Below are 15685 nucleotides of genomic sequence, written 5' to 3' on the forward strand. Positions count from 1 at the left end.
GTTAGTGATGATGGCGGTTGTTAGTGGTGGTTGTTGGTGATGGCGGTTGTTAGTGGTGGTTGTTGGTGATGGTGGCGGTGGTTGTTAATGATGGTGGTGGTTGTTGGTGATGGTGGTGGTTAGTGATGATGGCGGTTGTTAGTGGTGGTTGTTGGTGATGGCGGTTGTTAGTGGTGGTTGTTGGTGATGGTGGCGGTTGTTGTTAATGATGGTGGTGGTTGTTGGTCATGGTGGTGGTTAGTGATGATGGCGGTTGTTAGTGGTGGTTGTTGGTGATGGCGGTTGTTAGTGGCGGTTGTTAGTGATGGTGGCGGTGGTTGTTAATGATGGTGGTGGTTGTTAGTTGCCTCCATGCTCTGTACCATACTGTGCAGTCTCTAGTTTGGGCTCAGGTTGATGTTCCTTGGGGACATTGTCCTGGTAGAATTCCTGCAGACATCCGTCCCTCGGCTCCACACCCGGTGGTGACTGTTCGGCTGGCTCTGCCCCTGGTCCGGTCACACCGGTACATGTTGATGGCGGTCCTGTCCTTCCCTGTACTCTGGGGTGAGATGACCCCTCGGAACCATCGCTGCCATCAGGGCGGATGTGATGTTTTCATTACCAGGGATCAGATGTCTCCTGTAAGAACTAGAAACGCCAGGACTGAGCTGATGTGACGGGAATGTCCCCCAATATCCGCTGGTCACAGGGCGTCATACTGTGGAGACACCAGAGATCTGGGGGTGGCGCTATTTTTTTTTTTTTAAGGCCGATATATTTCTGTAAGCTTGGATTAACCCTTTAATATCGTTCAGCAGTGACCTCCGCCAGCTTTACTAGAAGATAGAACCACGACTGATCATTTGTATCTAAAGTCAAAAAACAAACACAAACATATTCAACAGATTAATATTTATTTTTCAAGTGAAAAATATAAAAAAAAATAAAATCTGATTTGTTTAAAGTGAGAGATAAAAATGTATTGGGGGCTTCACCCCATCAGTAGGGGGCAGCATCAGCCCCGCAGCTCGCTGATCTTCTCCATGAACGCCACCACCCTGTCATAGTCAACGCTCTTCCTCCAGTCGCCGCCATGTTTGAAGTGGGAGCCGACGATCATGGCGCTGGCCTCCGCGTACGTCTCCACATTGTCCAGCGTCACCCCAGATCCGACGAGCGCGGGGATGCGGACGGAGCGCTGCACCTCTAGGATGCAAAGAAAAGGGTCAGAAAACAACTTTTTACCACGATTTCTGAAGCCTCCTTAGAATCTGCCACTGATACTTCTCACAGCTGGGAGTTTGTTACAATGTATCAGCGCAGGGAAAGTGCAAAACACAAGAGAACATCACCAGACAGTCGGGTTGTATCTGCGCTGATGCAATAGTAGCGAAGTCCCAGCTGTGAGGCAGCAGCTGTCATTGATCCCCCGTACTCCACCTTTCAGCTCCGCCGCATCGGCTTCTTGCCCGGTCGCGACTCCGGTCAGTATGACTCCATCCGCTAAAAAGAACTCCGCCGCCCTCGCCGTCTCCGAGATCGAGACGTCGGCCGTCACCGCGTGGGAGCTGAGAACAGACATTGCCTTAAAGGGGCCATCCGAAAAAAATAGCCGCACAACGCTCTCATAGTTTATTTGTACTTTTTCAGGGTCTCCGCTTGCTGTAAAGAATCGCCCACCGTCTGCTCACACTGACCTGTGCTTCTTCTTAATGTCGGCAAAGATCTGGATGTGTTCGGCGCCGATCTCCTTGCGATAGCGCAGCAGATCCCCGGCGCAGGCGTGCACCAGGCCTTCATCAGCAACGTGAGAGAAGACAAAGCCCTCGGCTCGGATGAAGTCCAGCCCTGCACCACAGCAAAGATCAAGGGTCGGCTGGGAGTCACGTACCCGGGGGTCCTGGTCTGAGAGGGGTGGCCACCCGGATTTCCCAGGAGTAGATAGGATAGGGAGGCGGCGGAGGGTCAATAGCACATGAGCGGGGTCACCATCATCATCGGATCGAGCCCTGATCACTCAGCTGAAGGGTTTGTTCCAATGTATCAGGAGAAAGACTGTGTCTGCAGGACGAAGTCAAGATGGGCTCTCACCCTCCAAATGTAAGCCAAACTGCCTAGGTTTGCCATTGAGGAAATAGAAAGCTGGGTTACAGCCTAGGTTTACCATTGATGATACTGGGAAAGCTGGGTTACAGCCTAGGTTCGCCATTGAGGAAACCGAGAAAGCTGGGTTACAGCCTAGGTTTCCCATTGATGACACTGGGAAAGCTGGGTTACAGCCTTGGTTTGCCATTGAGGAAACTGGGAAAGCTGGGTTACAGTACTAGGTTTGCATTGAGGATACTGGGAAAGCTGGGTTACAGCCTAGGTTTCCCATTGATGATACTGGGAAAGCTGGGTTACAGTACTAGGTTTGCATTGAGGATATTGGGAAAGCTGGGTTACAGTACTAGGTTTGCATTGAGGATACTGGGAAAGCTGGGTTACAGCCTAGGTTTCCCATTGATGATACTGGGAAAGCTGGGTTACAGTACTAGGTTTGTATTGAGGATATTGGGAAAGCTGGGTTACAGTACTAGGTTTGCATTGAGGATACTGGGAAAGCTGGGTTACAGCCTAGGTTTACCATTGATGATACTGGTAAAGCTGGGTTACAGCTTAGGTTTGCATTGAGGGAAATCTGGGATAAAGCAATTTCAAGCTACAAAGTGGAAAAACAATGGGTAAACCTGGATTCACTGTGCGCTGCTGAATAACTGGAAGTCCGGGCGTATTATCAATATAAATTGTAATTTTTATTAATTCTGTGTCATTTTGTGGTGTTTCCTGATGAAGTCTTAGAACTTTGAGACGTGCCGAATGAATAAAAACCACAATTTATATTGATAATACGCCCGAACGTCCAGTTATTCAGCAGCGCAGAGTGAATCCACATTTACCCATTGTTTTTCCCTTCGGTTGGTCACTATTGGACCTGTGGATCTGCTGCAGCGAATACGTCTATAAGCTTAATTTTAGCTCCATCTGATGAGTTCAATTAAATCATATTAAACCACTAGCTGAAGAGCAGTGCATTGCCCGAGCATAGTAACCAACTGTTGTTAGCTACAGCAAATTATAATGATTATCCTCCATCCCATAGTCCCGTGCCCATATACTCATTATGACACCATCGTCGATACATAAACACATACACTCGTTTTTATATATACACTGCTCAAAAAAAAAATAAGGGAACACAAACAACAGAATCTAACTCCAAGTAAATGAAACTTCTGTGAAATCAAACTGTCCACTTAGGAAGCAACACTGATTGACAATCAATTTCACATGCTGCTGTGCAAATGGAGTAGACAACAGATGGAAATTATTGGCAATTATCAAGACCCCCTCAATAAAGGAGTGGTTCTGCAGGTGGGGACCACAGACCACATCTCAGTACCAATGCTTTCTGGGTGATGTTTTGGGCACTTTTGAATGTTGGTTGTGCTTTCAGACTCATGGTAGCATGAGACGGACTCTACAACCCACACAAGTGGCTCAGGTAGTGCAGCTCATCCAGGATGGCACATCAATGCGAGCTGTGGCAAGAAGGTTTGCTGTGTGTCAGCGTAGTGGCCAGAGGCTGGAGGCGCTACCAGGAGACAGGCCAGTACACCAGGGAAGATGGAGGGGGCTGTAGGAGGGCAACAACCCAGCAGCAGGACCACTACCTCCGCCTTTCTGCAAGGAGGAGCACTGCCAGAGCCCTGCAAAATGACCTCCAGCAGGCCACAAATGTGCATATGTCTACACAAACGGTTAGAAACCGACTCCATGAGGATGGTCTGAGGGCCCGACGTCCACAAATAGGGGTTGTGCTCACAGCCCAGCACCGTGCAGGACGCTTGGTATTTGCCACAGAACACCAGGATTGGCAAATTCGCTACTGGCGCCCTGTGATCTTCACAGATGAAAGCAGGTTCACACTGAGCACATGTGACAGACGTGACAGAGTCTGTAGACGCCGTGGAGAGCGATCTACTGCCTGCAACATCCTTCAGCATGACCGGTTTGGCGGTGGGTCAGTAATGGTGTGGGGTGGCATTTCTTTGGAGGGCTGCACAGCCCTCCATGGGCTCGCCAGAGGTAGCCTCACTGCCGTTAGGTACCGAGATGAGATCCTCAGACCCTTTGTGAGACCATATGCTGGTGCGGTTGGCCTTGGGTTCCTCCTAATGCAGGACAATGCCAGACCTCATGTGGCTGGAGTGTGTCAGCAGTTCCTGCAAGATGAAGGCATTGAAACTATGGACTGGCCGCCCGTTCCCCAGACCTGAATCCGATTGAACACATCTGGGAAATCATGTCTCGCACCATCCACCAACGTCACATTGCACCACAGACTGTCCAGGAGTTGGCGGATGCTTTAGTCCAGGTCTGGGAGAACATCCCTCAGGAGACCTTCCGTCGCCTCATCAGGAGCATGCCCAGGCATTATAGGGAGGTCATACAGGCACATGGAGGCCACACACACTACTGAGCATCATTTCCTTGTCTTGAGGCATTTCCACTGAAGTTGGATCAGCCTGTAACTTCATTTTCCACTATGATTATCATTCCAAATCCAGACCTCCATGGGATGTTAATTTGATTTACATCGATAATTTTTATGTTTTATTGTTCTCAACACATTCCACTATGTAGTGAAATATTTTATTCAGTGATATCTAGGATGTGGGACTTTAGTGTTCCCTTTATTTTTTTGAGCAGTGTATACAGATTTGTATCCTGTATAAGACCCTATTTGCGCTATTTTCTCCAGCAGCACTTATAAGCTACAAAGTTCATGATACCCAGCTTTCCATGGTTTCTGAATGCACACAATGGACATACTTCTCTCACTGATGTTTACCTGCCGCCAGTGCAACTGCCAGGGCCTGCTGATTGCCGCAAGCGAGAACCTGAACACCGAGAGGGAGTCGTGGGCATGTCTGCCTGACAGCGGCACAGACAGCGGCCATGGATGCTGTAACCTCCGGTCCGATACGAAGGGTATACGGGACGTCATTCATGTTCTCCACTATCAGGCCATCCTGGTAAGAGAAAAATCACCGATTTCAGTGACGGCTCAAACAATCCACAGTGCAGGTCACTCTCCAATGTCACAGTCGCTGCACCACTGATCAACAAACAGATAAATGCCAAGCAGAGCGAAACACCAGCAAAGGGGTGATGTCTACTGCTTAGAGTTACAAAGGATTGCTATACTCATTTCTGCTGGGATACATGGTAAGATCCTGACTGCAGCCACCACTAGGGGGAGCTCCCTGTATACAGAGATATATGGTAAGATCCTGACTGCAGCCACCACTAGGGGGAGCTCCCTGTATACAGAGATACATGATAAGATCCTGTCTGCAGCCACCACTAGGGGGAGCTCCCTGTATACAGAGATACATGATAAGATCCTGTCTGCAGCAGCCACTAGGGGGAGCTCCCTGTATACAGAGATACATGATAAGATCCTGTCTGCAGCCACCACTAGGGGGAGCTCCCTGTATACAGAGATACATGATAAGATCCTGTCTGCAGCCACCACTAGGGGGAGCTCCCTGTATACAGAGATACATGATAAGATCCTGTCTGCAGCCACCACTAGGGGGAGCTCCCTGTATACAGAGATACATGATAAGATCCTGTCTGCAGCCACCACTAGGGGGAGCTCCCTGTATACAGAGATATATGGTAAGATCCTGACTGCAGCCACCCTGCAGTCACCACTAGGGGGAGCTCCCTGTATACAGAGATACATGATAAGATCCTGTCTGCAGCCACTACTAGGGGGAGCTCCCTGTATACAGAGATACATGGTAAGATCCTGACTGCAGCCACCACTAGGGGGAGCTCCCTGTATACAGAGATATATGGTAAGATCCTGACTGCAGCCACCACTAGGGGGAGCTCCCTGTATACAGAGATACATGATAAGATCCTGTCTGCAGTCACCACTAGGGGGAGCCCCCTGTATACAGAGATACATGACAAGATCCTGTCTGCAGCCACCTCTAGGGGGAGCTCCCTGTGTACAGAGATACATGATAACATCCTGTCTGCAGCCACCACTAGGGGGAGCTTCCTGTATACAGAGATACATGATAAGATCCTGTCTGCAGCCACCACTAGGGGGAGCTTCCTGTATACAGAGATACATGATAAGATCCTGTCTGCAGCCACCACTAGGGGGAGCTCACTGTATACAGAGATACATGATAAGATCTGTCTGCAGCCACCACTAGGGGGAGCTCCCTGTATACAGAGATACATGATAAGATCCTGTCTGCAGCAGCCACTAGGGGAAGCTCCATGTATACAGATACATGATAACATCCTGTCTGTAGTCACCACTAGGGGGAGCTCCCTGTATACAGAGATACATGATAAGATTCTGTCTGCAGCCACCACTAGGGGGAGCTCCCTGTATACAGAGATACATTATAAGATCCTGTCTGCAGCCACCACTAGGGGGAGCTCCCTGTATACAGAGATACATGATAAGATCCTGTCTGCAGCCACCACTAGGGGGAGCTCCCTGTATACAGAGATACATGATAAGATTCTGTCTGCAGCCACCACTAGGGGGAGCTCCCTGTATACAGAGATACATGATAAGATCCTGTCTGCAGCCACCACTAGGGGGAGCTCCCTGTATACAGAGATACAATATAACTTGATGCTATGGGATTATACAGTGAACAAGTTTTATATTAACTAAAAAAAAGAAAAACTTTGAAGACTTCTCACTGAAGTTTAGAGGAGCGAGGTTGATAATTAGCAGGGAAGGTTTCCATACCAGTCTCCTTTGCCATCTGAAGATGGAGAGGAATGTAGACATGTCACCTGAATAACACAAGACCAGGCATTGCTTACAATCCCAGCTTTCCTGTAGACCTCTGCCTCCTGACACGCCTGCTCCAGGACCTGCCCCACAGGTAATGTACAGCCTGGAGATCCTATTCATCAGGGACAATGGAAACATTAGCATCACAATGAAAAATTAGCATCACAGCCCCCCAGCCTGGAAGCCCACCTGGTAAAGCTTTCAGATGCACCATGCCTATGACAATGGACCGCCACCTTCCAAAGAGTTGCAAAAACTTCATTGCCTAAAATAAATAATTCCAGAATTTAGATCACACTGGATCCCCAGCGAAAACCTGTACTGAATGCATTCACTGGGTAAAGACTTGTCAGGTAGCCAGAACTTGGGACTAGTGTGGGGGGGTGGGGGGCGGGGGGTGGTGATCAGTGCTCCGGGGGCTTCAAAAGGGGGTGAATGATCCAATATTAGAAGGTTTGGGGAAGGGCTCCACTTCCTTCAGGTATACCCCCAGATAAGAAGGGGGGGGGGGGGGGTCACAGTACATTTGTAGGCCTGACATTCCAGTCTCTGGAGGGGACATTGGTGTTTTTGCTTTTTCAGTATCATCTCCGGCTATCAAGGTGACTCTTCTTGGCCCAGGTCAGAATTAAAAAAAGCTCAGATCTGGTCCAAACTGATTGTGAAAAAATCCACCCTTAATAGTATGTGTGGAAACTTTCACTACAAGGACCTGCAGCCCCCCCCAATCTTGAATATAGGGGTCTTTGTCCTTAGCTCCCAGAGAGCTCGTCCGTGTGACATCCGTTTTTATACAGCAATCAAAATAGGTTTGCAGTCCTCCTGAACTACAAAACGCTGGTGTGAACAAGCCCTAAACCCGAGGAGCCGTTTTTACAGATTAACCCTTAATAATCCCTGATTTTTCAGCCCCATTAATGTTTGTTATGTGATCACAGCTGAGAGATTAGAACACGAGTGGAATAGAGGGGGCCCTGCGTGACCCCGTACAATGGATCCGCCTGTGTAACCGATAGACCCTCACCCCAATACTCCGCGCCCCCCGCTCCTCGCTGTTGACATCCAGCAGCCCACGTGTTCTGCCCACTTCCAGGTTCCTGTCCCGCCTCCCCCGCTCCACGCCCTGGGCGCCAGTCCCTCCCTGCGGTCCCCGGTCCCGACTGCCAGCGTTTATAACGGGGGAGGCCGGGGATTGCCTGAACAGCCCCCCGAAAAGCCCAGAACGCCTGATGCTCACCGCCAAGGACCGGTGCCCCCCATTTTCTAGATTTACCTGCTAGCTTTACCTGCCCCCCAGCTTCTCTTAGGGGGGTACCCTGTAGCCACCATGCAGCTGTGCAGTCATTCTCCATGAGACCCCTATTTCTCTGGTGCCCCCCCCCCCCCACTTTTCTGCCCCTTTAAACTAATCTATTTATTTTTCCCCTTTGAATTCAGACTTTTTACTCACTTTCCCCCTCGCTGCCCCCCCTTGCTCAGCATCCTGCACCCCAACATCTGTGGTAAGTTCTTGGCACGGTTTTTACACTTTTAGGGGGTCCCCATAGTTTATTTGGGGGTGGGGAGCGCTAACTTGTTCTATGGGGGTCTCCAGTAAAGAGCTGCCCGTTTGCTGTGCATGTGGCACTGTAGGCCTCACCAGGCTTGAAATGGTTAATGCTTTGGACCCTTGCCAAAGTGGATAGCCCTGCTGGCCTTATCTATTGGCATGCAAGAGGGTCAATTTTGCAAATTAGGGGGGTGGGGGGGACAATCCCGCCCTCCTCTCCTCCTATATAAACTTTGCAGCCATTCTCCAGCTTGGCTCACTTTTTGGGGGGCTATGTGTGTAGGAGGCCAGCACTCTGGATTAAGTCTCTGGTGAAGGCGATGTCTTGAGACCCCAGCTGCCCAGCACCGAACTTCTGCACTTTCACCCTGAGACCCCCAGCTGCCCCCTAAATGTAAATATTCCCCCCCCTGCTTCTCTTCATTTCAGCTGCGACCCCTGCAAATTCCACCCCTGGGACCCTGAGATGCCCAATATGAGGTAGGTGCAGAGCCCCCCATCCAGTCCTCCACCCATCCCCCTCCTGGGACCTATTTATTAATATTTTATTATTATTTTCAGTAAATGCCTAGAAGAAAATCCTACAAAGGAGGAGAGGAGCGAACACTCCAGGAAGAGGAAGGCAGATATGGCCACTGTAAGTGCCTACAGGGGGTCTATGGGGGGCTGCTGTGGGGTGTATGGGGGGCTGCTGCTCACTGTCTACTGCTTATTTATGCAGTTTCTGCAAGATCCAGGAGAAAACTCAGACATGGAGCTTATGGAAATGAACAGGAAGAAGCAGTTCGAGCAGCAGGTAATGGCGGATACTTTGTATCACTTTCTACAGATTTGTTTGTAAATAGAACGTTGTTTGTTCTGTGCTCTGGATACATTGTATGGGGATGTGCTGCCCAGAGATTCCCCCTCCAAAAAAACTAACCCTTCATATTGTGAACACCTGATTACATGCAATCCCCCCACACTGGTCTCTGATGTCCATCCTGCACATTATATGGATTTGTTGTAAGGGCTTATACTGTGAATCCATTTACCCTGATAATAGGATCCCTGGCTGTACAGCAAAGTGGGCATCCATGTTACAATGGACTTTTCTCCTCCCCTGGAACACATAGGCGAAGACGCACACACGTGTCTCATTGTACACTTTTTTTTTTTTTTCTTGCACATTCTGTAGTGTTTGTCATTTTGAGCTATTAAATATTTATTTTTATAGCACTTTTCTCACCTTTTAACTAACTGGTGTGCTGCCTCCATTTTGTAAAAAAAAATTTTTATATATTATATACGCACGCAATTTATATAACACACACACACACACACACACACACACACACACACACACACACACACACACACACACACACACACACACACACACACACACACACACACACACACACACACACACATACATATATAATTTTTTTTTATTAAATTTATTTATAGCTGAGTTTTAGCATACACTTGCCCCTATTGACCCCCTTCCCAGCTGCTGAGTGGAGGGGCTTTATAGCAATGCTAATGGATTACCTGGCATATATGTTTTCTACCTGTATAAATACAGTTAGTGTGTGCTTGGCACTTTTATCATTTAGGCTATTCCTATATTATTATTATTATTTTGATTATTTAATATTATTGATGTTACTTTTTAATATTTTTAACCATGTTAATTTGAGTATTCTAGATTATATACTATTAGTACTGCAATAAAAACATATTAGTACTTATAATAGTACTAATATGTGTACTAATGTACTAATACTAATGTATATCACTAAACATTAGTGATACATATTATGTATCACTAATACTCCTCTCCAGCTGCCTCTGTAAGGCTATGTGCACACGTTCAGGTTTTTTCGCGCTAAACGCAATAAAAACTCATTAAAAACGCATACATTATGCATTCTATCACTTAGAATGCATTCTGCATGTTTTGTTCACATGGATGTATTTTTTTACCGTGAGAAGAAAAAAAAAAAAAAAAAAACGCATCGCGGTAAAAAAATGAGCATGTTCATTATTTTTGCGGATTTTCTGCGTTTTTCCCGCAATTCTATGCACTTGGGGAAAAAAACGCACCAAAAACGCATGCGGATTTCTGGCAGAAATGTCTGGGTTTTTGTCAGGAAAATTTCTGCAAGAAATCCTGACGTGTGCACATACCCTAAGTGTAGTCTGATCTGGTGTTTGCTCCTCACAGGGCGAGATGCTCTGAAGCTTGGGAACCCATGGGAGTTGTAGTCCAGTGACCTCCTTGTACATTAGATCCGGTCTTCGTCATGTGTAGGGGCAGGGTGCCACACTGACCAATATGCCAACACAGAGATCAGATGACAAGAGGTTAATAAAGCAGAGATAATACATTTTTTTTTTCCCATTTTTAGGCTGATCGGAGCTTTAACTTGTGGCAATGCAACAACCAGTTTGTCCCTAGACCCCAGAGACAACCCTGGGCGCCATACATTACCCCTGGTCCCGAATACGCCAGCCTGAGATTCCGGTGGTCTTCATTCTCTCCTCTTCCACCTCTCAGGTATACAACTAAGTACCATAGTGGATAGTACCATAGTGGATTGTAGTCCTAACTGCTTGGACATCATGGGGGATATGAAGTTTAGTGATTATATTTTTATGGTGCTCATGATTATTTATTTATTTATATATTTATTTTTTGCAGCTGGGCGAACCCAGATGATGTGTGGCAGAACTTGCTGCTCAAAGACGCAACATACGTAAGGGACAAGAATGTCTTTCAAAGACACCCGAATATGGACGGGAGCATGAGGTCTGTGCTGCTGGACTGGCTGATGGAGGTGAGTATGCTGCGCCCCACTTGTGTTCCCGGCGGTCTCGCCCATAGATCTTAGTGATTGGATACTCCGGTTAGGACATTATTTTATATATTTGGCCACTGTGCTTCTCTGATAATTGGCAGATGCTGCCCCTCTTGGTTGGATTGCTGCACCTCTTGGTCGGATTGCCGCACCTCTTGGTCGATCCCATACCGTCTCACAGCCGATCCCTTTTCATCGTCAGGTTTCCGAGGTTCATAAGCTACACAGAGAGACTTACTACCTGGCACAAGATTTCATGGACCGCTTTCTGGCGACACAAGCGAACGTGAGGAAATCCAAGCTGCAGCTCATCGGCGTCACCTGCCTATTCATCGCCTCCAAGATGGAGGTAGGTGCCTTCTCTTGCCTCCTTTTTTGATCCCCTGGATCTCTTGATTGGCGGGGTCCCCCCCCCCCCTTACCCTGTAATGTGCCCACCCTGTGCCGCTGGTTGGCATCATCTAAGATCCAAAGCTTCACTGATTGTAAATTCCATCTTCTGCGAATCCTTCAGTAATTGTCTGAATTCTGGCATTTTAGGAGATCTACCCTCCGAAGCTCCACGAGTTCTCCTACTACTCCGACTGCTCCTGCACCGAGGAAGAGATGATGAAAATGGAGCTGATAATCATGAAGGTGAGGCTGGTGGTCTGGGGCCTGACCTGTTCGGTTTATTAATGTAGGACTGGCCCTTTTAAGCGATGGGTTAACCCTTTCCTCTCCTCAGGCACTTAATTGGTGTTTGACGCCGATCACTGTGGTCTCCTGGTTGAACATTTACTTACAAATGGCGCACAGCAAAGAACTGCAGCACTTTCTCCTTCCCCAGTATCCACACATCACCTACTTAAAGATAATGGAGGTAAGGTGGGCTCCTGTGTGACTTAGGGGGGTCTTTAGTGTCCGACCGTCTGATAACTGTCCTGTCTTCTTCCAGCTCCTGGATTTATGTACCCTGGACGTCCGGAGCCTGGAATATTCCTACCGCATCCTGGCCGCCTCTGCCCTCTATCACTGCACCAACGAGCAGTATCTGCAGGAGATGACGGGTACGTCTGTGGGTGGGTGTGGAAAATGGGGGGGGCAGCTCCATATTGTGGCCTAATGTCCGCCAGACTCCCCCTGCTGGCCGGAGATGGAGACACGTTACAGCTGCAGAACTCTGGGTGACTGATACATTGTATCTGCCTGCAAATGTCAGATCTGTATCAAAGCTCCATTCACTGCCAGGTGCAGGCGGCTCCGTGTGCCAGATGTTGGGGTTTTGCGTTCTTCACACCCTCACCTTCTTGTCTGCCTTTATTTCCAGGCTGTAAGTGGACGGACCTTCAGAAGTGCATTCAGTTCTTGTTACCTTTTGTGATCGCGATCAGAGACACTGGGAGGTCCACAAAGCTGGAGTTTTTCGCCGGGGTGGACGTCACGGAAATGCACACGATCCAGACATACCGGGACCGCGCCGAGCTGCTGGTGAGTAGTGTGACCCTGGGGCACCAGCCGAGCAGTCGGCACGTGGGGGGGCTGATGTGTGGTCTGCAGACACTTGTGCGTTATGATTGCCGGAGATGCACTATAAAGGGGCACCACTCCTCTACATTCCCCTTGAACCCCCCCAACGTTATTGGGCGGCGGTCCTGTATCTTTAGATTACACAATTCCCCGGCGTCTCCTCCACTCCGGTCCGTTTTTGTTTTTCCCTGTTTTTTTTTTTTAATTTTCTTTTTTCTTTCAGGAAAATGCCCGAACTATAGGCAGAATGATGGAAATGAAGAGAAACGCTGAGGACCACCACTACAGTGTCCTGACGCCCCCCCTAACCGTCACGAAACCGTGGAGCGACTAGTCTGTCTGAGCCATGTGGGCTGCGCCAGGCAGGGCCGCTGATGAACTGGACCTGCTGGTCTTTTATAAGCTTTTACGAACTCCTGAGGGGGAACGAGACCCCCGAGACTTTATTACTTTTTGCTGCTATGAAAAATGCTGCTGGAGGCAAAGTAACGTGTGGGGGAGGGGCGACTACTGTAAGGAAAGTGTTGGGTGTCAGGTTTACTGCTTCGTGTGCAATCACTCCCTCCAATCTGTAACCTTTTATATTAGTTTTAGAGATGCTGCTATATCTTTTAAAATAAAAAAAAAAAATACCATCTGCACGATGGTGAGGTTTTACAATAACATTTTGTTTTTTGGGGTTTTTACTTGCTGCAAAAGCTGCTCTCAAAATTGTGTTGGAACTCCCTCCATGACTCACTATAGGACGCAGGTTGTAAAGCAGAACAGTGAGTGCACCTCTGGGGGATAATACAGGATCAGTAATGTATGTACACAGTGACTGCACCAGCAGAATAGTGAGTGCAGCTCTGGGGTACAATACAGGATGTAACTCAGGATCAGTAATGTATGTACACAGTGACTGCACCAGCAGAATAGTGAGTGCAGCTCTGGGGTATAATACAGGATGTAAATCAGGATCAGTAATGTAAGTACACAGTGACTGCACCAGCAGAATAGTGAGTGCAGCTCTGGGGGATAATACAGGATGTAACTCAGGATCAGTAATGTAATGTATGTACACAGTGACTGCACCAGCAGAATAGTGAGTGCAGCTCTGGGGTATAATACAGGATGTAACTCAGGATCAGTAATGTAATGTATGTACACAGTGACTGCACCAGCAGAATAGTGAGTGCAGCTCTGGGGTATAATACAGGATGTAACTCAGGATCAGTAATGTAATGTATGTACACAGTGACTGCACCAGCAGAATAATGAGTGCAGCTCTGGGGTATAATACAGGATGTAACTCAGGATCAGTAATGTAATGTACACAGTGACTGCACCAGCAGAATAGTGAGTGCAGCTCTGGGGTATAATACAGGATGTAACTCAGGATCAGTAATGTAATGTATGTACACAGTGACTGCACCAGCAGAATAGTGAGTGCAGCTCTGGGGTATAATACAGGATGTAACTCAGGATCAGTAATGTAATGTATGTACACAGTGATTGCACCAGCAGAATAGTGAGTGCAGCTCTGGGGTATAATACAGGATGTAACTCAGGATCAGTAATGTAATGTACACAGTGACTGCACCAGCAGAATAGTGAGTGCAGCTCTGGGGTATAATACAGGATGTAACTCAGGATCAGTAATGTATGTACACAGTGACTGCACCAGCAGAATAGTGAGTGCAGCTCTGGAGTATAATACAGGAGGTAACTCAGGATCAGTAATGTGGGGGGAGCTGGTGAAATGTTTGCACATTTCTATGATTTTCTCTTCCCATTGATGAACACTTCACTCGCCGCCTCTTCCATTGTATTGATGGAGGTTTTTGTCTTCGGTGCAGGTAATTAACCACCAGAAATGCGCATTCTTCATACCAGCTGATTGGATTTGTAGGTGAAAAACCTCATTAACCTTTTGGGCCGGGATGTGACAAAATGCAGATTCATGTGGTGACCTGTGAAATTCGGAAACCGCTTAATTATGGAGAGTGATGTGCGGAGGAAGATGATGGCGGTGGGGTGTGTGATAGGATAGCATGGCGCGGGGGGGGGGGGGGGGACACAGTAGTGATCTGTCTCCCACCCATCAGATGATTTGTCCAAACACAAGGGGCAATTAAAAATGATATTGAAACAATAATCTATTAACTCAATTAATGCTTTGTAACAAAACAGAAGAAGCTTATGCTCAACCGCAACCGTTACACTTTTTTTTTTTTTTTTTGCCTTTAACGTTGATTTGGGGGTTCATAGCGCCAGCGTCAGTACGAAGCTCCACATCCCCTGCGGAAACATGGCGTCAAGTCACCACTAGAGGGAGCTGCAGAGTTCTTGAATACTGCCAATCGAATGGATAAACTAGTTATTTCGGAATTGTTCTGAGAGCAATGATTAGCCTCTAAATACACTACAACTCTCAGCATGCTATGCCAGACACTGCTGGGGGTTGTAGTTTCACAACTGCTGCTCACTGTAGATAAGTGAATAAGGAAAATAGAACAGGAAATGCGGCAGAGTGAAACGGGAGGTGCCGCGGTGTTATAGCACTGCACATCCTGATCTTCCTGGTTCAGGAATGAAATTCTAGACCTGCAGTGAATACTGACACACATGAGGATCAGGAAAAAAAACGTACAACAGTCGGGTTACTAGTCACAGGGAACCAGAATAATGGGACGTCTCTTAATTTGGATAGAGGAGCAGTCACACAATAGATGGCGCCATTGTAGGAGCAGCTGTGGAGTCGTACATTGGGCACTGAGCGCCGACCGTCCAGCGGGGGGCGCTATCACCTTCACAGCAGCGCCCACAATGCTGCCGGCCTTAAGGAGGAGGAAAGCGGAGTCTGACAGCCCCATAACAGAGGCGTCAGTCACTGGGAAAGGTGACAACCAACAGAGCGCCATTACTGCGGTCACCCAGCGT

The 15685-nt window shown here is 47.9% G+C and overlaps 2 protein-coding genes across 3 annotated transcripts; one reads left to right on the top strand and one right to left on the bottom strand.

Annotated features, from left to right (window-relative positions):
* Positions 1 to 877: 877 nt before the first annotated feature.
* Positions 878 to 8010, bottom strand: LOC138649139 (uncharacterized protein F13E9.13, mitochondrial-like). Of its 2 annotated transcripts, XM_069739297.1 has the most exons (7): positions 7887 to 8010; positions 7052 to 7127; positions 6892 to 6974; positions 4877 to 5057; positions 1680 to 1830; positions 1423 to 1550; positions 878 to 1188 (listed from the first exon to the last, which is right to left on the bottom strand). In XM_069739297.1, the coding sequence occupies exons 2-7, from the start codon at positions 7122 to 7124 to the stop codon at positions 998 to 1000; spliced, it is 807 nt and encodes a 268-aa protein (XP_069595398.1). In that variant the 5' UTR covers positions 7125 to 7127; positions 7887 to 8010; the 3' UTR covers positions 878 to 997. The 2 variants fall into 2 exon arrangements, with proteins under 2 accessions (XP_069595398.1, XP_069595397.1); XM_069739296.1 differs by lacking the exons at positions 7052 to 7127; positions 7887 to 8010 and having other exon boundaries at positions 6815 to 6927.
* CCNE1 (cyclin E1) lies at positions 7981 to 13426 on the top strand. Its single transcript, XM_069739295.1, has 12 exons — positions 7981 to 8364; positions 8841 to 8891; positions 8973 to 9048; positions 9133 to 9207; positions 10805 to 10953; positions 11098 to 11233; positions 11457 to 11603; positions 11795 to 11890; positions 11982 to 12116; positions 12192 to 12303; positions 12564 to 12724; positions 12987 to 13426. The coding sequence occupies exons 2-12, from the start codon at positions 8878 to 8880 to the stop codon at positions 13095 to 13097; spliced, it is 1212 nt and encodes a 403-aa protein (XP_069595396.1). The 5' UTR covers positions 7981 to 8364; positions 8841 to 8877; the 3' UTR covers positions 13098 to 13426.
* The last annotated feature ends 2259 nt before the right edge of the window (positions 13427 to 15685 follow it).

This window comes from Ranitomeya imitator, chromosome 9 (assembly GCF_032444005.1).
Source record: "Ranitomeya imitator isolate aRanImi1 chromosome 9, aRanImi1.pri, whole genome shotgun sequence".
Lineage (NCBI taxonomy): Eukaryota > Metazoa > Chordata > Amphibia > Anura > Dendrobatidae > Ranitomeya > Ranitomeya imitator.